Raw genomic sequence first — 23,489 nt, forward strand, 5'->3', positions numbered from 1 at the left:
TGTGGAATCAAAAAAAAAAAAAGTTAAAATTTTGTCATTTTGAAATAAAAAACTAAATTTCTGGACTTTTCTTGGTCAAATATTTAAATTTTCATAATTCTAAGGACTAAAAATGAGCTTCTATTTTTATCAAGCCTAGTGACAAAAACCGTGAAAAGCAAAGAAAAGTATTATTGCGCATGCGCGATTGTTCTATTTTTAAAGATGGTAGCCGTAGTAGTGAGATAGGCGAAAGAAGGAGCACGGAAAACCAAAATACAAATGAAGTTTGCAAAGAAATGTTAATTTTACACTCAAAATATTCCAAAACTTCATCAAATTTGCGCCACAGGTTGGCACATAATAAACAAGTTGGGTTCAGTTTCCAGTAAAGGTACCAAGGTGGTAACTAACACCCTGGGTAATTCAAATAGTAATCCACAAAATCAGACTGGTGGAACGCTAAAGCGATTGGGGAAACTCAAAAGTTCCACGACAAGAAAAATGAAAAATAAAAACGATGAAAAAGATGATAAGGAGAAGAATGCAGACCAAGCAGATTCAGGTAATAAACTTTTTCATAATTAATAATGTTAAGGTTATAGTTTCTGCTAATATTAAGCCAGCCAACAAAACCATAAAGTTTCCTGGATTTTTTTTACAAGTTGGGGTTTTCAAATGTTTTGTGTGCATATTACAAATCAGCCAAAATTGATAAGATTTCAGGCTGAAGATATTTCTTAAATAGACCTTTTCGCCTTTCCATCCGCCATATTGAATTGTATGCAAAAATTATGGTGGCCGAATTGCCGTGGTGAAATTCCCTTAGAAAGTATGCAAAACATATGCAAAAGAAAGTATGAATTAAAAACTTACATGCATAATTGGCATTATATTAAAGTGTAATCTTGTAGAAGAAAGATTAAATTTGCTTCTCTTCAAAACTAAAAACAATTATACTCGCTCATCTCCTAGAACAAGCACTTCAAAAGACCATCATAACATTAGACAGAAACTCAAACTGAAAAATCACCCGCGAAGGTAAAAAACAATCCTTATTCGGCTGACGGCAAATTATTCTCCTGGGAATAGAGCCGCCAAATGATCAAATCAAAACATTGAGAAAGTGTGACGTCATAAATTACTGCTTTCAGTTTGCGTGTTTTGAAAGTTTGATGTGGTGTACTCCGTCTTCGTGGAATTTTTTTATGGCATGAAAACAGAATATGCAATGTCTTTAAGAACAAATTCCTAAAAGGCTTTTTTTGTTCTGTAAATATTTCCTTTTGGATTAAGAAATTCCATCTTTTATTGTTCTAACGATTATAATAATTTATTTATAAGATACTTAGTTGTCTTTTTAATCTTTGTGTAAACTTGCATATATTTTGCATACATTCCAACTAAATCCAACCACGGCATTTTCGTTCCTGTATTTTTGCCTACAATTCAAGATGGCGGACGGAAAGGCGAAAAACATTTCGCTAAATGCTCAGAGCGCGACGGCCCATTTTCCCTTTCCTATCTTTCACCTTACCTGTTTATTCTACTTTCTGAGACTTAGTTTCTCATTTCTGACTGAGTTTTCATACCTGTCAATCATTTTTCCATCAATTTCGACCAATCTAATTTTCGCACCGAGTGGGATTCGAACCACCACCAAAGAAAGACCTTCAGATTCGGAAACCAGCGCTCTATCCATTGAGCCATCGCCGCACAACAATATCACGCAATTCATAACACATTATACCAAACTGACAAAAGACGGGGGTAATGTTATTATAATATGGGTAAAAGTACCCCTTTTTTAAACCTGACTGAAATTCGAGCCGTTACTAGCAACCCTGCGGGGCCCAAGGCGCCGAGTATGCACCCGGCACAGTGACAAGCCGTTACTAGCAACCCTGACCCTGACCCAATACCCCCTGAATCACAGAGGTGGATAGGAAAAATTATCGGGGAAAAAAATTGCTCTGCGCGGTCTGTGCATATAGCGAAATCTGGCGAAAAGGTCTATTGTTTAATTTTCTTGTATTTTTGAGCCTCTATTGTTAGCAACTCCAGAAGTATAGTCACACAACTTTTGTTGTTGATGTCAAACCAAATGTTTCCTTTTTCCCTGCCCTTGCTTGAACTTTTAAAAATCTTTTAAAACAACACTACTCCAGGGCGTAGTTAATCGATGTAATAGATAATCTTGAGTAATCGATAAATAATCAATAAGTAATCGATGGATTAGATATCGATTAACCGATACAATCAATAGGTAATCAGACCTTCAAAAAATCTTGAGTATCGATCAGCGATCGATTATTTCCAAGCTAGCGATTACTTATCGATCACATATCGACTACATACAACCTATCGATTACTTATCAGTCATGTATCGATTGTTAACAATCATCGATTACTTATCGTTTATGCATTGATTACTTATAAATTATTTACTTATCTTCGATCACGTATCTTTATCGATTATATATCGTTCGTGACCAACTATTCTATTGACTACATTACCGGCCCTTTCTACGCCAGTAGCTTTTCTAGGCATTATGCTACCAGGGGATTGGATTCAATTCAAAAGTACATCCCAAATGGCGAAAAATCGAGAAATCGAGAAATCGAGAAATTTAATCTCGCGAAGGCAAAAGTTAATCCAATTAAAGTACCACTCCCTAAAATCTGATAAATAATCGATCGCGAATCGAAAGTTGATCGCTTAACTATTTGATCAATGATTAATCAATTTTTGATCGATATGTAATCGATCAAAAGCTGTGATCGATAGCCGATCAATTTTTAATCGATACTAATTTAATCGAAGTATAATCGATCTATAATCGATAAACAATCGATGACAAAATTGATCGATAAATAATCGAGCTTTGAAAAAATCTTGAGTATCGATTACCTATCGATTCTATCGGTTAATCGATATCTAATCCATCGATTACTTATCGATTATTTTATCGATTACTCAAGATTATCGATTATATCAATTAACTACGCCTGGACTACTGTATCTTTTTCAAAACGATACTTATTTCTAGAAAGGTATTATGCTCTGACATTACGGCAGTCTGGGAATCCACTTTAAGATCATAATTTTAGAAAAAAAACAAAAAATGCCTCCTTACCTCACAAAGTTCTAAAATTATAGAGCTTGGTGCATGTAGATTATTCTGACACAGAATGTTATAAACAGTTTGTGTGTGAACCCTTGTTGACAGACTTTCTGAACTATAATCAACTTACCATAAAAACTCTTTCACAAGACTTTCAAAACTACCTAAAAATCACATCAAAACATCAGCCGCGTGCATTTAGACTTCCAGCCAATAGCCATTTTGTTTCTAAATGAATTTATATTTTCATTTTTATTTGTTTTCGTTTTTCTGCAGAGTCAGCTTTTTCCTTAAATTATACATGCGCATAGAAATTATCAAAATGGGCCTGAATGGGCGCAAAAGTACTGCTAAGTGATATGCACAAAATCTGGCCTATCAGACTGAGGGAGAAATCTCCCTGCAGACGCGTTACCTACGCCAAGCGTTAAACAAGCAGCAAAAATATCATAAGCTAGACTTTGGAAAAAGTTTAATGCTTGAATTCCCAGACCAACATTACGGTTTTCGCACGTTTTCAATGTTTGGTGCATCGATCATTAAAAAAATCTCTGCATTTTCAAGGGTGCATTTTCTCAGCAGGCCATTTTTATGCCCTTTCTGCGTCCGGTCATCAGACGTTGCCCCTTCTTAATTTTGGTAAAAACAGCCTTTTTAGCGGAAAAGCGGTGCCCCTTTTGGTTACCAACGGACGCTGCCCTTCCTTTCTAAAATATGGCCTGATTGGACAGTGTATTTTTAAGATTGCAGTTTCACATGATTTATCTGCAAATATAAATCAAACAAGAAATCAAAATGGCAGACAGGGTCTGGAAAGACATCTAGGGCACGCTCGTTTGCGTAGAGTAAAAACAGGAAATGCAAAATTGATTTTATTGGAATTTTTTTGAAAAATGACCATACAAGATTTGACTGTATCTTTTGATTCCATCAAGCAATTACTTTCAAGTGAAAAATAAATTGACGACAATGAATGGGTAAGCTTTCTAGAAATCCAAACATGAATAGCATAGGTTTACCAAAAAATAGCACTTTTTTAGGATCAGAAACAGTCAAAACCAGTTTTTTTCAATTTTCATTGATTTACAGGAATTTGTTCCATTTTTTTTTCTGAAATTTTTAGGAGAAGAAGCCAACATAGTTCCCTCGCTCATATCACAGAACCCGTTAATGTTAAATTAGGTAGGAATAGGGTATCTTTTTCATTCAGATAATTCCTTCATATAATTATTATTTTAGTCGAGACTGAACCAAAAGCGGAGAAAAAAGATTCACCAGAAAAGATAGCAACAGAAAACGAGGATAAAGATGTTGAGATGGATGACATAACAAACCATTGTCGAGCTGAGGGTGTCATCAAATTTGAGATCAAGAATGTGAGCAAAGTCAAGGAAACAGCATTGAGCGAATCTGTAACCATTCGGAATCTCCCTTGGTAAGAAATGGACCTTTTCATAAATTATGTTGCCTCGTTTTGAAATTATTTCCATGGTGATTACTCCCAGCAGATTTTATTAAAACTACTTTCTTTGAATACAAAGCAAGTGATGTTCGAGATTTAATCCTATCACTCATAATAAGGGGGAGTGGAAGAGGATTAATCGGTCTGTATTCTAGTCTAACTTTTTGGGTTATGCATCGTTTCAAGTTCGAAAGTCAATCTACTTGTCATATAATATGCTCTGTATCTGTTTTGAGTATTGTAGTTTTCGTACTTACAGATATTATATGAACAAAAAGAGTTTTGAAAAGCAATAAAGACTTTGTAAACACAAACCAATTAGCTACACATTGAATTGAATTGAAAGTTCAATCCTTGTGGGCAGAATCTTGAGGGCAACAGGTTTTCTGATCTTTTAGATAAGGGTGGGGTGGGTTAGAATGTTCAGAAAGGGATAACTTTATCTAGGTAGGAGTTTCATTTGGAAGGAGTAGTCAAATTTCAATGTAGTCTATAATTCTGTGAAAATTTAGAAAGATTGAAGTCTTGGGTGAAAAAATACCTTTGTTTGAATATTTTTTGAAAACTATTTTTTCCAAATCCAATTTATACAGGAGAATCATGTTGATGCCTAGATATAACACAAATTCAAACAATGAACGTGTCAAGTCTGCTGGTATTTTTGTTCAATGTGATCCAGAAGGCGAGGGAACATCTTGGTCTTGTCAAGCTCATGCTAGAATCACTCTCAAAAACCACAAAGGAGACGATTTTACAAGAAGTAATCTTTTTCATTTCCTCATTACTTTTATTCTTTACATCTAGGATCCCTACAAAATGTTCCATTGTCCCTGTAAATGCTCTTTCAATTTGAGTGAAAAAAAAAATTTTGAATTAAAAATAAATTATTTTCCTATACCACAAGGGGTAAAAAGACCCAACTGGGGGTAAAAAGGCCCCACTGGGGGTAAAAAGAGTAGCAACAGGCACTCAAACAATTTTAAACTAAAAATTTTAAAACTACAGCAAACGTGAAGGTTATGTTTCTGCATTATTTTTAGAAATCTCCCATGTGTTTTTTGCAAAGGAAAATGATTGGGGATACAGTTCGTTTGTACCATGGAGTGTAAGCCATTTCTTCTTTACCAGTTTTTATTATTATTCTGTATTATTATCTATTGATGCTATGCTAACATTTTGGTTTTTTCATTTTGACGATCAGGCATATTTTCTCCCAGTCAATGTATAAAAGAAGCTTTTGCAACTCAAAATTTGATAAAGATTGCCAAAATCTTTCTGTTGTTGAAAGATCTTTTTTTTGAGTTTGACTACCTGAAAATTGAAAAGCCATGGTGATCTGGGGAATATTTTCACTGGAGTAGGCTAGGAGTCTATTTGTTGAAGATAAATAATGCAAAAATGATATTGACAACTTTGCTGTAACAACTACCCACTTTCTTTATAGGAGTTGGTCGATAATGGTCGTGGATATATAAAGAATGACACCATCTCCATTGAGGCTTTTGTTCAAGCAGAAGCACCCCATGGTGTTTTGTAAGTTTTCAGAATTTTTGAATAAATTGTATTTATTAAATCATTTTCTAAGATTCTGCCATATAAATTATTGCTGTGTCCAAGCTTAACTAGTCTCAAGGTTTGCCAATTAGATTTGCTTGACATGGGACATTTTTCATGAAATCCATTGAACTGTAATTTTTAATTGTTTCTACAGTTGGGACTCGAAGAAGTTGACTGGTTTTGTTGGACTAAAGAACCAAGGAGCTACCTGTTATATGAACTCCTTGTTGCAGACCCTTTATTTGACCAATAAACTGAGAAAGGTAAAACAAATCTGATCACTATACACTTGTTATTTAAGGAAGTCACCCTGAGAACCAACAATATATTAGGGAATTGTTTACGAAACGAAAATTCTTTTTTTAAATGTTATTTACTCTGTGAAGTGAATACACTCGCTCTCATATCGCTTCTCATATTTGTAATACCTAAAGGGCAATATTCATAAATTGTTTACTCTGTACATTACAGTCCACAAACTATATTGTTGAATATTGTTCCACCATATATTATAATAGAAGCCCTTATCACACGCATAAAATCCAAAAATTATGATTCTAGGAGTGTGATCATCCACCACACCCCTCCCTGCGTTCTTCAAATTTCTAAAAATTATTACCTATTATATTTGCAGGCTGTGTACCTCATGCCAACCGAAAATGATGACATAAACAAAAGTGTAGCACTAGCATTGCAAAGGGTGTTCTACGAACTTCAGCACAAGTAAGTTGTTTGTTTGGGCAGCATTGAATTCTTGAAGTTGAAAATAATATTGGCTATTTGTCTTTAAAGATACTCAAATCATTGGCTGAGGAAAGCTTTATGAATGTTGCCAAAATGCAATTATCAACCCTCTTCTGCGTGGTCAGCTTTTATAGGGTTTTGTAATGAATTTAAAAGGAAATGACGTCAAAATTTGTTGTCTTTAAGTGAGAATGTAAATGCAACGACTTCAGACATTTTGACCTCATTCCTTCCTGGTAAATTCGAACCCAGTCTCCTTAGGCTTTTGAGGTTGATAAATGTATTGAGCTGGTATTACTCATTGAAGCAATATTGTGTACCTTTTTTTACAAGATCTACATTTATTGCATTCATCTATAATAAACTCATGAAAGATAAGATACAATTTTACGATTTAGAAATTTTAATTTTGTTTCTTCTATCACAGTGAGAAATCTGTAGCTACCAAAAAGTTGACTAAATCTTTTGGCTGGGAAACTTTGGATAGTTTTATGCAACATGATGCACAAGAGTTATGCAGAGTGGTGAGTTTCCATCCTTTTCTACTTAGCAACTAATGGTGTACATTGGTTCTTCTTATAGTGACATGGTTGAAACAGAATTAATGTACACACTAACCTTTTACAAAATATGATTTTTTAGTAGAATTTGTGAATGTCTGGCTGCGTTTGTCATACTATTTTTATTTGGTAATTTTGAGAAATTTTCAAGCAAGTCATAGCCAAAGTTTATTACAACAAGACAACGTTTATTCTAATTTTCGAAAATCTGTAAGTTGCTTAAAAATATGTACGGTTTTCGCTGTGCTTTTGCTTTTATTAATCTATCCAACGATTTAAGTGGGGTTTTTAGAAACAGAATTGGTAGGTGTAAACTACACTGAAGGTTCAGCGTAATTGAACATTTTATTAATAGAAAAAGAAGAGAAATGAAAATTATAGATTAAAACTATTAAAGTGTCTTTTTTGTTTTATAGTTACTTGACAATATGGAAATGAAAATGAAATCTACTGTAGTCGAGGTAAAGGAGGTTACACGTGTTTACAATATCATATACGTGTTTATACTCTTATCATATCATTGTTCCCTCAATTTAAAACAAGTGATTTCTTTTTTGTCTGAACATATTTTTCGAATTTCATGTTTTAGGGAACAATACCAAAATTATTGGAAGGAAAAATGAACGTAAGTTAATGTTATGTTACTTTGAATCGAAAAGATTTATGATTATTGTCATTTAAGTCTAAATTACGAAAAGGCTAACTAGAGCTACTAACAAATACATCCATACATAGCCATCACTACTGACTGGGTATGTTGCTAGGTCAGACAAGAAGGTTTTCAGGGACTATTGCATGAATAACTAGTCTTGCTCATTACCTAACTTTTTCATTCGACCCATCAATACAATAAATTCTTTTTTTCATTTCAGTCATACATACAGTGTACCAATGTTGATTACAGATCTGCAAGGTATAGATAGTCTACATAATAGACAGCTCCAGGCTTTTAGGCCTTAATCTTAGGAGTTTTACGCTCGTAAAAAGGAGATGGCGTAGCCTACGTAAGGGACGACAAATTACTGTTTTACTCTTTAGAATAAATATATCATGAAAATATCTCAGGTTTTACTTTCAGTTATGCTTTTTTTTGAAGTTAAAATTTTTTAACTGTTTAAACTTTACCTTGCTCAGTGTTGATTCTTGATTGAGCTCCTAACATGGCGTTCTAAATCGACATGGCTCCTAATCAATTGCATCCAGACATGGAAAAATGACCTTATTAATATCACTTTTTTTCTCTTAAACAGGGAGGAGCCCTTCTATGACATCCAACTGAACGTCAAAGGAAAGACGGATGGTATGTTTTTTTATGGTTTCACATATTATTAGGATGTTTGCGAAATTATATTGGTTGCTGCGAGTGTCCTGGTAGGTTTGTTCCCCCATTGGAAATCTAAAAATTTCCTCCTCTCTTAAAAGCGGGGAGAGGACACTGAAATGTTTAGTCTAATAAAGTTTTACATCGGCTTTCATTATTTAAAAGCATAAAAAATTCTATATGAAAACTTAAATTTTCAACTAATTATAGGCGTTATGAATGAGATAACAATTAATTACTACAGATTGACCCGAGGGCACATAATGATTTGTATTAATAGCTAAGCTGTGCACAAAAATTAACACAAAAATTAACACTTTGTTAATTACAACCACTTAAAATAATCTTGTACCTGCCCATCGAAGTAAACCACCTCAATTACATAATTAAAAATTACAATCAAAAGGTGGGTTGCTCAGTCGGATCTAGGAAGAAAATTTTAAACTGCTCCATACTAAAATAGTGTGTTTGAATTAAAAGAGCACTTATAATAAGTTTCTTAATCAAATTTGCTTATTTTTTGCACCTAATGCAAATTAGAATACATTCTTTCAATGCATAATAATAAAACTTCAGCTTGAACTTGTTTCATGTCGTATTCTCATGTTTTCTATCCGGGCAACCATTTTTCAGATGTGTGTATATACCATGTTCTTTAAGTAACTCTCGTTAAGCTTTGTTAGTTTCTTTGCACTTTTTTCATGTGTGATAGATAGGCCTAATATTACCGATAGGTTTCAACTTGAATCCAGTTCGCTGTCGCACTCTCATATCCTCAACACGTGGAATGTTCTTCAATCTTTTCCTTGTCTTCATTTTCCGTTCCGTTTGATACATCATTCTGGAACGAATGAATCCGAAAACCAACGAAAACAAAAATGCAAATATTGGTAGAATCAATGACACACCGTAGCGCGTATCATCGGAGTAGCCTTCGAATTTTCCATTTAATTTCTCTCCTTCTAACAATGTTGATTCAGTCGAATTCAACGCTGCTAGCTCTATCTCGCTCTTGACGTAGGAGACGATGTACTTCTCAGAGTTCACGTACTGGTGATAACTTTCCGGTTTGTAAACGAGGGCGTTCTTGAAGTTGTAGGCGTCGATGAACAAGAATACGCCCATTAGACTGTACGTGAACCAACGCCCTTTGATGGTGAAGTCGATGAAGCACATTTTGACTCTGGCTTGACAAACATCGAGACCGGGCAGCTTGATGCGTTGGTTGATTTTGAAACGTGGGTATTCCCAATCCTATAAAATGGATTTGTTTCAAATTATAAACGTGGACTAGTTTGTCATGTTTAGAGAGAGAAAATCCTTTTTAATGACGAATCAAAAGAGGTTATCGTTTTTTCTTATACAAAAAACTCCAGTGCTACTCTTTTAAAAGTTGATGCTGAATGTGGGTAAACCATCAAAATCCTTTTATGACGGGAGTATTTATATCCAGATGTTTGGGAGTTCCGCAGCCATCGATAAAGTCTAGAACATCCGGATTTAACTTTGAAACAGTTAGTTTGGGATTAGGTCATTTGATGAATTCAGTATTGTATATTTGCTTCAAATACTAACAGATACAAAACAGGACTTCTTCAATGGTAAAAAAACCAAAATCAGGAAACAATACTATAACGAGTATATTTATTAAAACAATAGCGTTCAGTTTGAGGTGGTTGTTGTTATTTTCTGCCCGCGTGGTTTGATTATTAGCCCGAGAGTGTCATTTGGGCCCGACGCGAAGGAGGGTGCAAATGGCACCAGAGGGCTAATAATCAAACTGCAAGGGCAGAATTAACAAGTTTTGGGTACCCTTGCGAGCGGGCCGCAAATGACCAAAAAGTGTTTTTTTTCTGACGTCGGTTTAGTCTCATCGCTTCAATGCAACGACTTCAATAAAGTTCCGAGTGGGCCGCAAATGACGTTATCGCCCTATAACCAGGTTAATGATATTTCAGCCCTCTGAAGGACGACGCCTTAGTTTTCTCAGCGCGGGTATGACTATTTGAGTCATAGAACCTTTCAATACCGCCCGCCGTTCGAATCTTTAATGGCTTACTTAATGACCGCTATATGGATAATAATATGAGTTTAAAAGTGAGCCTGTACCTGTGTCAATATCAAAATATCGAACATGATGATACAGGCTGCCAGACAAGCCCTGCCCAGTTCATCAGTAGAATACGAAGCCACGCCCTTATACTGGAACAAATCGAACACAATGGCTAATACAGCCAATACTGTGATACTGACAGCAAATAACCAACTGACCGGTAGTCTGAAATATTTCTTCTTCCAAATTCTACGCACAAATTTCGCCCATCGAGTGTAATGTCTTTCCTGTGGAATTGAGAGATTTAGGATATTGTCATAATAAATGAAAGTGTATCTTAGGTCACTTGTTTACTTGTTAAAGTCGTTAGTTTTTTATTGATCTTCTTATACCAGGTACTCTAGAACTTTTGATCATACATCATTCTCAGTGCTAAAAGTTTGAATTACTTTCAGAAAGTGTTCAAAAACGTCATACCAAAGAGTATAGAATTCGTGATATTCACGACGTAAAGTTTTATATGGAGGCACCCAAAAAAGACTTAAAGCAATAAAACTAGTGGCGAACGCTAAAGTTATTTTGGGTGCTTCCGTATAGACATTATATCCTGAATATCATGAATTGACATTCGATCTTCACCTGGAAAATAGTATCAGTGGCAAATTTAAGAAATTTAAGCTAGAGACTTGTTTTGAATTTGCCACCAATGGTGAAAACCGGAGCGTTTACGTAAGAAAACATTACGTCATGAATATCATGAACTGAAAGTCAGTTCTACCTGGAAAATAGCATCAGTGACCATCAACGAAAACAAGACATGCGCAAAGAACGATGTCAAACCAACTCCATTCATGAACGTTTTGTATTTAATACCCATCTGGTTTGTGATGTAAAACTTGGCCAGTTCATCAGGATCCAACTTTGTGATATGGTTAAAGATGATGGAAAAACAGTAGAGCATTATGACCATTGTGAGAAACATGACCACCCACGAGCCTTGGTTACGTCGAAACAATTTCAGTTGGAAGATTCCGTTCAACAGGAAACCATGTACGAACACTTTGCCGACCACCAACCCGAACAGAGCGCCCGACACCCATGTGAACGCTTTGAATATGAAATATTCGCCTTTATGTGGATATCTGTGGAAAAGATGAGTGAAAGAAAGAATCTGAAATCTGTTTTAGGTGGCAGGTCTTCATTACGAGAGAGTTGTAAGGTTTTTCTCTCAGGGTTAGGATATTTCCACAAAGTACCGATTAGTCATTTTTCGTCGCGCAATATTTAGATAAAATAGTCGAAGAATCCGGTCTGAATTCTACTTTTTGAAAGTGAAAACAAGAAGTTTTGGTCATACAGATTTTTTTGTTTTGAACTACTTACGGTAGTCGTTTGAGTGAAATTACTTTAAAGCTAAAATATTCGATCGATCGGCCTACAATCATTGGGCTTTTCCAGAAAAAGTTTGTACCCCCTTTGTTGAGGAGGTCTTTTTTGGATAAGATGACCCCCCTTGGGGTTTTTTTCACTTTTTCAGGACCCACTTGGATTTTTCCCTCATACCATTTTTTCCACCCCATTTTACTGACCATTTTTACACTCGAAAAACTAGACTCCCTGAATTTTTTATTTTCCAAACCACACCTCCTCAACATAGATGGTATAAGCTATTTCTGGAATAGCCCATTGGGGCTTTTTCCTTTTTTAAGCTAGTTACTGATCAACTGACATTCTAAAGAAATAATGATTTGTCCTCACTCTCCAAAGACGAGATTCTGTATATTGCCAATGATGTCTGCTTTAGCCAATCCGTTGCTATGAGCGATAGGGTCTTCAGCGATGAACAATGAACATAAGAAGATGTTGGCAACAATGAAGAGTAAACGAATGTTCGGATGTTGATAGTAATAAGTGAATGTATCGGTATTGCTTTTACCGATAGGTGCTGGTGAGATTTGTTCCATTTCGCTCTCGCTACTACTGCTACTGTCGCTTATGCCCCCTTGACGTTTCTATAAAAAGAAAAAAGTACTTTATAAGAACATTTTTCATGTCTACGAAGATGCAAAGCACTTTCTTTGAACAAAGGCTTGATTTTTTAATTCACAATTTGACAGTCACAGGACGGCTTCAATCTCTTTCCTAAACTGGTGATATTTTGTTGAAATGACCAATATTTTATCTTGTTAGGCAAAAGGTTTACTCTTGATAGTGTTAAAAAAGAATCGAATCCCGTCTTAATTTATAGCAAATCTCAAAGAATGTGGAATCTTTTTTTCTGAAAATTTTATTAAGACCGTTGCGTTCATAGTTAAAAGTGATTTCGCCTATCTTTAACCTTGCACTCACCTTTTTAACAGGTTGAACTTTCCTTGATTTTCGTTTCTTGGTGAATTTGCTGGTATACCAATGTCTGACCATCTTTTCTTGGTCGCTCTCACGTTCCGCATATTTAGTTGTCACGTAGATGAACGCTAAGAAAGCCACGATGGCTGGTAGAAACGCCGTTCCTTGAAATGAAATATCAAAACCGTTTTTTACCGCCTTCTAACAACTAGAAAATTTGGTTTAGTGGGTCAGGGCCGGCGAAACCGGGGGGGCTAGGGGGCTATAGCCCCCCCACTTTTTTGCAAAAAAAAAAAGAGTGAGAGAGAGAAAGAGAGGGTGAGAGAAAAAAGACTTGGCTACGTTCAACAATGAAGCCAAAACGGTTTAACAATCTTTCTTTGCTCCATATCCATAAAAATCTAACGGATAAACTTTATTTAGATGAAGTTGGTAGAGAGTTTGTGTCGACTCGAGAGCGTCGTTTTTCATTGAGTTATTTAATCCTTAATTTCTTACAATTTTGAATCTACAATGGAGAAAATCTCCCCCTATGTGTATTTTGTGACGTAAAGTGTGCTCCAACTATTCTCACTGTTACACTCTATTTGACTGTAAAAGAGATATAAAACGTTAGAAATGAATCATTTTTAGATTAATTATAGCAAAACGTTGAAGACATAAAACTAGGAGAATGTAGTTAGTATTCTAAAGGTGCAGTAAATTCTGTAACGGTAAAAAGAAACTCAAAAACTGCATTTTAAATCATCATTCACCACTCTTCCCTTATAAAAAATAGAAACACAGTTCGCACCCTACGTCACATTTTTTCGTATCCATGGCAACACAAGGGAATTTTCAAACAACTCTTATTCCGGATGTAGAAGAGTAAAGCCCTATAAACCATATATATTTGAAATCGTCTCAATGAGCTCTATTTGAATCTGTCATTTGTTTGTTGACAAATTTGAAACGTTAATTCCCCTTTAAGATTTGTGCCGTTTTTAAATTGGAATGACGTGCCAAATGTTTGTTTTCCATTCTTTGTTTTCATGCCACATATTTTCGAAATTTGGCGATGGAGTTTACTTTCAATCTGGCGTGGGTGTGAAAACCACGCGGGTTCGCGTGCGTTTTTGACGGGAAATAAATGATTTCATTTCCCATCCAAGAGTTTTAACTCTAGCCCGTAGAATGGTCTCGACACATCTCGTCACTGTCAATGATAAGGTTATATACGTACCTCTTTTCGTGATAGAATAGTCGAGATATTTTGTTTTTGTTTTTGGATCCGATGTATTGTTTCGCCACCATTGTGTAATGGTGGATTGGTTGGCTGTCCTCAAATACTCGCGATCTGTGATAGTGTAGATCGAACCTGTGTTTTAAACAAAATGGACAAATTCTGAGAGTTCTACAAGGAGAAGATTTTAAAGTACATTTAATTTCAGCTAAGTTGTCTGGGAAGAAAGCAAGCTAAGCGCGAGTCTTCTGGGTCTTGTAAAGTTTTTGAAGTCTTCGGATGTTTTTAGCCTTAAAATGTCCATATAATATAACATGTTCTTATTTTGACCGTTTTGTGAGTATATTTTGTCCATTTTCCTATGAAATCGAGTCCACGAAGTCTTTAAAATGTTCTTAACTTATTCATAATATATTGGTCATCGAAGACATAGTTTGCTCTTATTAAAAAACTTGTATCGTTTGTTACCTTCACTGTCAGTATATTGCCCATACAGATGTGGTTGATAATAGATTTGATTCTTCCATTGGTACATATCTAACACCATGACAATAGAGAGGACGCCATAATTGAACCATTTGCCTTGTATATCCACGTGCTTGTTTTGTAAGGCAAAGCATTGTGGGATTTTAAAAGAAATGCTTTTCGATGTCATCCCTGGTAGCTTCAAGTTGGTGGTGCTGGAGAAATGTGGGAAATCCCAGTCCTTGTAAGAGAATACAGATGATGAGTGTGGAAAAAGATGCAGATGACGAGGAAAAGAATATTTTAATTGTACCGAATGAGATACCTTTGATATAAATAGATAAAATATTGTGAAGCGGCAAACACTGGGAAGCGCAGTTTTAGAGATACAATTCTCATCAATTATTCTATTGTCCTGATGTTGACAAAATGACATATTTTTACAAAATAATGATCAGATGGTCAAATATAAAGCTTCTTTAATCTGAAAAATTCTGGGAAAACCTGTTTTCAAATACAGGATACAAAGCTCTTCCGTCTCAGATGGATTTTCGTCTCGCCGAGGGTTTTACGTCCTCAAATTTAGCAAAATTTGAGGAGTTCTGATTAATTACTTTATTGTTTAAAGTCCATTCCCATCGCCTAAAGTCCTTGCCACTTAGATTTGGCCGACGTCGGTACATAAAAAACTTTGAGCGAGAGTGTACCTCTCTAACTCGAAGCGAATAATAAGTTTACAATGCCTTATAAACCTGTCTCTATAACTCGAAATTTCCTATGCGAATTAACGTTTTTTTGCATGCTCGAGTTATGGAGTTACTCCATTGTAATATCTGCCTCACCTGCATAACAATTATCAGATCCAAAATCAAGATGGCTGATGCAAGAAACGACCTTGACAGCTCATCGGTGGGATGAAAACCTTTGTTAAAATGATCCCATTGTATGAAGTCGGTTGTGATTCCTGTGATCATGATAATACCGAATGAAAGACAGATTCCCCAAAACAGGAAGACTCGGATGTTGTTCCTCGTCCACCAAGAGCGCGTCCATTTCATCCAATGCGTGTATTTCGGCTCCTGATTGAAGTCGAAAGAAGTGAAATATTGATTTGAATTTGACAATGTTGGACTAAAAATCCATTCGCTTTTAAAAACTAATCCTTATCATTTCTCAATCATTCCTAACACATATTTTCTTAGCCTTTTTCAGCACAGTAATTATTGGTTTGTGAAATTTGTTGTTTGTCGGACCAAATAAATCGAGACCTTTCCTTATATGGTTGACTGTCTCTAATTCGATAACGCTATTTTCAATGGACCAAAGATTTTTTTTCGAATTAGATAAAGATTCGAATTGCAGAAAGATTCGAATTGCAGAAATTTGAACCACTTTCAAGCTGTGGGTGTTTCAATCTTAGTTCATTACATTAGTTGATTACAAAAAGACTCCAATAATAGAGATTCGAACTTAGGGAGTTTACTGTATTTGGTTACTTACCTGCAACATTGTATCCAAGACCATCCACACGGTGAAGAAATCACCGACCCATGTCACCAAAGCTGCTCCTTTCATAAAGCTCCGATACTCCAAGTGCAAATTCGAATCGCAATGATACTCATCATATTCAGAACCTGGAGATGAAACGTTTATCAATCGGCAAGAGTGCTTCTATCACTTTTAAACTGCCCAAAGTATATTTGGCTAAAATCTTTATATAGCCCCTCAGCGTCTTGCTGCAAAGCTTCGGATATTATTTTTCAAATTTCACTCCGAGCAAAGATGGCGGATATAGCTTTGGGAGTGTGTAGTACCCAACAATTATTCAAGGTACGTCATATTCTTCGAGGAAATATCATATGGCCTCTCGTACGTGAAATCTAAATCCACACTAACTACTTAAAAGGAGCGATGGTCGAGTGGTCTAGGCGCAGCGCTTTGCAGTTTAAATCCCCGCTCCGTCCAATGTTTCGTTCAGGTCATACATGACCAAGCTGGCTGACCGTGGACCCCGTTAAATTATTCGAAAGGCTGTCCTAAATTACTGAGCTATCCACATAAAATACCTTATCGGGGAAAACTTCGCCGGGGAAAATTTTTGTCGGGGAAAAATTTTCGTCACTTGCTGGTAGTTGGTAAACGCATTAAGGCCGGGGAAAATATTCGTCACTTGTGCAAAATTTCGTCACTTTTCCCCAACAAAGTTTTCCCCGATAAGGTATCAACACTCACCTGCCAACGTCAAAAAAGCGTTGTAAACAGTGGACTGGAAGAACAGCACACAACAAGTGAACAAGAAGATGACGATCCACGATCCTTGGCCTTCTTTGGTGAATATTTTCAGTTTCAACTTCTTGCAGAAAAACCAGTAATGAACGACTACTTTGCCGAACACCATACTAAAGAGGACCGCAAACAACCACATGCCGACTTTCACTGCTGACATCCCGTCCGGTGGATAGCTGGAGAATTGAATGAATGAAATTCATGTTTTTCAGTGTTAAAAGTTCTTCCCTATCAGACGGATTTCAGCCTCAGCGAAGTTTATAAAGAGGCTTTTCCGTCTGAAAATTCTACTTGATTCACCAAAGTTTCAAGAATAAGATCTAAATTACTGTGTAAAATCCATTCCCCGTCTCAGACGAATAACCTTGCTGTGAGTGAGCACTGAATAAGATTCCCCCTTTTTTCTTATTGCCCAGGGTGGGCACTAGTCCTGGAAAGTCCTTGAAAGTCCTGGATTTTGTTTTAGTCCTGGAAAAGCGTCCTGGAAATTCAGAAAATTGATTTAAGTCCTGGAAAAGTCCTGGAATATTTTTCCTTGTTAGTCCTGGAATTTAACCTTTCTCTATAAGCAATCAAGCGTGAGGGAATTTGTATTCTGATCAGATATTTATTGCTTTTATTTTCTGTATTCTAATATCTGTGTTTGCAGAAGTCATAAATATTGTCAAAATCGTCAAACATGATGGCATACTCTCGGGTACCAATTGACGGGGTTTGGAATTAAGCGGTTGGAAAAAATCTCAAAATCTAATCAGGGAGGTTGGAATTAAAATGCCCTGGGTGGAAAACTTTGGAAAAGCAGGCTAATACAGAAGAATTAGGGCAAAAGAGAGAACTATCAAAAACATTTTCCCAAAACTTAATAAGCAGGAGGTGGGGTGGAATAAGAATGTCATGGGTGGAAAATTTTTCAAAAAATTAATTAGCGAGGGGTACACTTATTAGGTACCCAAGAGTAGTTTGGCTAAAAGCCAAAAGCATTGTCGTCTAAAAACTGGCCTATGAGACACTTATAAAACACCAGCTTTATAAATACACTCATTGAAGTTTTTCAGAATATCACGTCCTATCTTCGAAAATATTATCTTGTTGCGTTTCAAAGAGATAATCCTATGTTTCTGTTTCTAAAAAAGTGATATTTTCCAATTGTTGTCTGTTGATGAAAACGATGATGCACCACTAAAATTGTTAAAATTGGCTTTTTGGGGGAGAAAGGGAAAGGGGCGCCAAAACTTTTTTGTTAAATCTTATTAAAAGTTGGTAATTTTTTTGAAATCTAGTTTTGCAATTTTTTTTTGACAATCTAGCAGTTTCGAATGGTAATCTAACTGTGTGCCTCATGACCAATTAGCTGAATGCAATTTAAAACATATAACCCAATTTTTTTCGCTCGAAAAGTAATTCGAAATTCGTATTGGTTACTGTAAAAACAAAAATACAAGAGTAATGTACGGTTAACTCTCACTTTACAAAATCTTTGTCGCCTAAAAATATCCTCAACAAGTAAGACAATTTGTAAGATTCTTTTCAAACCTTTTTAAAGCTATGTGATTGTCTATGCAAATCTTCTTTATTGGCCCAGCTAGCTTTAGCGTAGTGGGCCTTTCATTAGCATTCTACCCGGTGTCAGTGTGTAACAATTTACTAGGCGATACGCGTTTTATTTCAAGCACATACATTACAGTACATATTGTGAAAAATTTGATTGGCTCTTTTAGAACATGATTGGCAGAATAAAAATAATTGCAATCGTCTTTATTGGTTTTAGGTTCAAATCCTCTATGTTACTTAAGTCTTGTTCAGTTCATATTTTTATTCGCTGGGCCTTCGTGCCCTCTGGGCTTCTTGTCTTCTTGGTTAAAATCAAATTGGCCCATTCTCTATTTCGTTGCTTTGGAGCAAGTTAGAAAAAGCTTTGCACCTCATTTTTACGTTAATATTTTTCACATACATAGCTCAGTTCCGGAAGAAAATGCTTTTCTTTTAGGATAAAAAGTCCTGGAAAAGTTTAAAAACATCCTGGAAAAGTCCTTGAAAAGTCCTGGGATTTGACTTGTTTTTTTGAGTGGCCACCCTGATTGCCTATATTTGTTGGAATTTTAGACTTTTGGTGTAAGCTAATGAGACATTAGTAACTTAAAGGACCATAAAACTTGTTCGAGTAAGTAGACATCCGAGTTGTAGAGGTTCGAATTACGGAGACTCAACTTTATTGGGTTTCCAAAAAACAAATGTTTAACTAAGAAAGTACCGAAAATACAAGCGCAGGAGATTTAAAAGGTCAAGGTAACACTCGTTTAAATAATCCTAGCAAATAGAATTATCAAGTGTATCAAACGATCTATCAAACACGAAAAAAAGGATAAAAAAGGTCTTACTTTGTAAAGATTAATGAATAGAGGTTACCAAAGCCTGAGATGTGACAATCTTTGACGCTCAACGAGATCGGGTCTTCAGCGAATTGATAAATATTAAGAATGGTGACGGCACAAGGTACCAACAGTCTCAGGTACGGGTGTTGAAAGTAGTAAAGGGCGTTTTTCTTTTGCCGCCATAGTTCTTTGTCTTTCTCTAATTCAGCTTTGTTCTGTAAAAAAGGACACCGATGATGGGCGTCATACATATTACCGTACACTCGCCGACACTCGTTGATTCGAACTTCAGTTATTCGAATTTTCTATAATTCATAATTCGAACTAAATTCGCAGTACCCGTCGAGGGGAAACCTTTGCACAATGCTTTCTAAAATTCCAATTTTCTATAATGTGAAAAATTCATTTACCCTTTCCAGATTGTATATATCGATTATGAAAAGATGATAAAAGTACATAGCCATTTTCTCAAAGTGAACATTTTTGAACCCCTTTTTTGTGATGCTTACGCCCTAGACCACTTGGCCAATGTTTTTAAACGTTTTTTGATCAAACTTTATTAGAACAAAGGTTTCCATGGCCAAAATATAAAGAACAAGCTAATAACAATTCAAGGCTTTGCAGACTCTAATACACCGAACTTCTTAGGAATTCGCACAAATATACTCACAAAATGGTGAAAATAAGAACCTTTAAGAACATTTTTAGGCTTAAAACTCAAAAAGTTAAGAACGTCTGAAAATTTTTGGACGTTCTTATAAAACGCGTATTACAAGAAATTAGAGCTTTATTTTATAATTTTTTTCAGGTTAATGATTTATTTTCCCGCATATGTAATAAATTTAACAATGGGAAATAGAAAATCGAAAAAAGGAAAGCAGGCCAAGAAACTACCACCCTAGATACCAGGCATCTAATCAAAGGAATGGCAACCTGTTTTCTGACCGAGGTCTTGAAGTAAATTAAATAATGATAAAAGTATTTACTTTGACGTAGGTAGCTTTTCGTTCTTCGAATTGTTGTAATTCATGAATCAACGTTGGCGTCACCTCCAAATCATTCATCGTCTCTCAAAAAGTTTTATTTCAACCCAGTTTGTTAGAATATTTAGGCTGAAATTGAAGAAAGAAAAAAAAAGGTTATCTTAAGAACATAGCTCGCATAGGAATTGAAGAGGTTTTTTCCCAAATTTGCTAAAAATTATCTTGATTCATAAGAAACTTTCGTCATTTCAGTAACTCTCTTTTTTTTTGACGTTAGGGTTTTTAACCCATACGCCCAGAGGTACTCTAAGACGACCCTCTCTAGTGCATTTGAAATGAACGAGAAGGAGAAAAAACGTCAGTACAATCAAAGGATCATTCGTGTTGAAGCAGGCTCATTTACTCCTTTGATTTTTACTACCAACGGAGGAGCAGGTAGAGAGGCACAAACTTTCGTCAGAGCTCTTGCGATCGCCCTTGCTGACAAACGTGGAGAAATGTATTCCCTCACTCTCAACTATCTGAGGACAAAATTATCTTTCACTCTAACGTGCTCGACAGTTTTATGCATCAGAGGCTGTAGAGCCCCAAAGAACAATAGCCCAAAGCTACAGGGCATTAATATAACTGAAGCTATCGGGTACGTACATTTGAATCTTCTAATTCATTGAAGTTTGTCCATTTATTGTTTCGCCTAAAGAATACTTTTGTATTTTATTATAAGATAAATCTTTAAAATATATTTTTTTCATTAAAAAAAAAAAAAAAAAAAAAAAAAAATTAGCTAAATTTTAGGGTCAAAATTGTTAAAAAAATAAGCACATCCAAAACTAAGACATTCTAACAAAAGAAAGCGTTTACAGTACTATGAAATAAACAAGAGCTACAAATTAACTTTTAATAATAATAGAAAACATATACCTGAAAGCCTGTAGTCGAATCCAAGTTTAATTTTAATAGAGTTAAAGATAACGAGAAGCCTTACTGTTATATATACAAACTAGCAAACTGTCTAAGTGGTTTTTCATCAATTTTTGTTTGATAACACTCGTTGTCATGTAAATTCGATCCTCGAAGAACGCTATATGGATTGATAATAGAAAGGTTTATATAATCATATCAAAGAAGATGGATATTTTATTATGGAAAATTAAGAGAGATGAAAATGTTCCTCACCATTCTATGAAATTTTAATTACCTGTTTGTAATAGAAAGTTCATAGATATCATCAAGAATTATGTTCTTCTCCTTGCAAATGTTTTTATAAGCAACTCAAACTTTCGGGTCAGGGCTGGAGATGCTTAGCATTCTAGCTCATTTTCTGAAAAATTTACTTTGACCACACCCCTAATATTATACCATATTTGTGCTTATTGGGTCAAGAGCTATCGTTTGCCATGCTTATATTATCTTACTTTGCGAGATAGTGAAAAAAGATTTTGGCGAATTTCACCTGGTTGCTTATAAAGAAGAAAATGTGTATTTTCTTTCCATCGTCATTTATCGATTGCGATGTCACGCAGAGTATCGATATATAAAATTCTTTGTCTTTGAAATTATACTACGTCGAGTCTCCATAGCTCGAACACGCACATGGACGAGAGAACTTGTCCAAGTAAAAGAGACAGAGGCTCGAGTTGAAGAGACTCCATTGTATCTCACGGCTATTCGATCGCTGCTATACTGTTAACATAATGGCCGTTTTAGACTCATGTTATAGTTCTTATGTACTGGCTTTTATTGTCAACGATCTTATTGTTTTTCAATATACCAAATATTTATTTCAAATAAACACCCCGAGCGTTTATTAAATTTTTTGGATTTTAGGAGGGGCGTTTTTTTCCGAATTAATACTACTTGTCCTATTCATAAATCATATGTAAGAATTTTAATATCCTGTATAAAGAAAAAACCTCTTCAAAAGAAGAGCATTTTCACCAATTTTTGTGGATAACTTTTTTGGCGTAGACATGAATCAAACTCGAATGCACTGTTACTTCTAACCCTTAGAGAAGCCTTCGGGTCGCTCTCGACTGCAGTCACAAACTTAATTACGTAACCCTTATTCATGATATGCATACAATGTCATCCATGGACCCAACAGCTGATTGGTTGAAAATGACGTATTGACTGATTTTACGTCACTTTTACAACCAAGAAGCTATTGGATCCGTGATGTAATGTCAGAAGACTTTGCAATGGTGCATATCATGAATAAATAGTTTGTTCATACCCAGACGATCTCAATCGAACGGAATCGAAGATCGAACCAGTTGAACCAAATCGAACGTCAAAATTCTGGGTAATATTCGATTGGTTCGATTGTTGTTCGACTGGTTCGATCGTCGATTCCGTTCGATTGAGATCGTCTGGGCTTTATTCTTGCAGCTTCCCAACATCGAAGCTCTCAAATATCACAAGCCGAATGAAATTACTTTCGATTTCCCGTAGAAATTATGCGATGAACAATCTGGGGGTCAATGAATCGACGATCGAACGCAATCGAACGCAATCGAACATCAATCGAACGCAATCGAATATCAATCGAATCTGAAAATTGCGGTAATATTCGATTGGGATTCGATTGCGTTCGATTTGGTTCGACTGGTTCGATCGTCGATTCCGTTCGATTGAGATCGTCTGGTCATACTCACATTATCATGTTACCTTTCCGTTGTTCTTTCTTTGTAGTGATCGATTCATTTGACGAATACATCAAAGCAGAAACACTAGATGGTGATAACAAATACGACGCTGGTGAACACGGTCTACAGGTTCGTTGTGTACAGTCAACTATCGCTTATTCGACGAACTTCTATCATGCGAATCTTTCTATAATTCCAACTTATTCTCAGTTCCCGTCAGAGGGAATCCCCTTAAAATACTCTCTATAATTCAATTTTCTATGTTACTTGAACAAATAAGATTCCTTGTTCGAGTTCGAATTTACGGGAGTCAACTTTATTTTTGTATGAAGCCAGCTCCTGGAACCAAGGGACCAAGGGTTACTGGAG

The 23,489-nt window shown here is 35.7% G+C and overlaps 2 protein-coding genes across 2 annotated transcripts in view; one reads left to right on the forward strand and one right to left on the reverse strand.

Annotated features, from left to right (window-relative positions):
- Nucleotides 1-189: 189 nt before the first annotated feature.
- Nucleotides 190-23,489, forward strand: part of LOC136823867 (ubiquitin carboxyl-terminal hydrolase 7-like) — a 39,446-nt gene continuing 16,146 nt past the window's right edge. The window contains exons 1-13 of the mRNA XM_067080023.1: nt 190-544; nt 4,344-4,539; nt 5,160-5,326; nt 5,607-5,671; nt 6,011-6,099; nt 6,278-6,386; nt 6,758-6,846; nt 7,295-7,391; nt 7,844-7,888; nt 8,017-8,052; nt 8,300-8,340; nt 8,678-8,727; nt 23,167-23,249. Coding sequence (XP_066936124.1) covers nt 484-544; nt 4,344-4,539; nt 5,160-5,326; nt 5,607-5,671; nt 6,011-6,099; nt 6,278-6,386; nt 6,758-6,846; nt 7,295-7,391; nt 7,844-7,888; nt 8,017-8,052; nt 8,300-8,340; nt 8,678-8,727; nt 23,167-23,249 — 1,128 coding nt within the window. The 5' untranslated portion in view covers nt 190-483. The remainder of the gene's footprint in view (nt 545-4,343; nt 4,540-5,159; nt 5,327-5,606; nt 5,672-6,010; nt 6,100-6,277; nt 6,387-6,757; nt 6,847-7,294; nt 7,392-7,843; nt 7,889-8,016; nt 8,053-8,299; nt 8,341-8,677; nt 8,728-23,166; nt 23,250-23,489) is intronic.
- LOC136823809 (uncharacterized) lies at nt 9,196-20,603 on the reverse strand. Its single transcript, XM_067079981.1, has 12 exons — nt 20,479-20,603; nt 19,499-19,707; nt 17,067-17,296; nt 16,335-16,468; nt 15,677-15,913; nt 14,838-15,075; nt 14,370-14,504; nt 13,151-13,311; nt 12,560-12,813; nt 11,580-11,943; nt 10,858-11,088; nt 9,196-10,002 (listed from the first exon to the last, which is right to left on the reverse strand). The coding sequence occupies exons 1-12, from the start codon at nt 20,554-20,556 to the stop codon at nt 9,448-9,450; spliced, it is 2,826 nt and encodes a 941-aa protein (XP_066936082.1). The 5' UTR covers nt 20,557-20,603; the 3' UTR covers nt 9,196-9,447.

This window comes from Clytia hemisphaerica, unplaced genomic scaffold (assembly GCF_902728285.1).
Source record: "Clytia hemisphaerica strain Z4C2 unplaced genomic scaffold, Clytia hemisphaerica genome assembly, whole genome shotgun sequence".
NCBI lineage: Eukaryota > Metazoa > Cnidaria > Hydrozoa > Leptothecata > Clytiidae > Clytia > Clytia hemisphaerica.

What these genes read in the sequence shown, in the direction of transcription:
- LOC136823809 (XM_067079981.1), bottom strand. Translation starts at nt 20,556, where the DNA reads ATGAATGATTTGGAGGTGACGCCAACGTTGATTCATGAATTACAACAA. An exon ending in TATTCATTAATCTTTACAAA is followed by an intron (nt 17,297 to 19,498) that starts GTAAGACCTTTT and finishes TCAATTCTCCAG; the next exon opens with CTATCCACCGGACGGGATGT. An exon ending in ATCTGATAATTGTTATGCAG is followed by an intron (nt 15,076 to 15,676) that starts GTGAGGCAGATA and finishes TTCTCTTACAAG; the next exon opens with GACTGGGATTTCCCACATTT.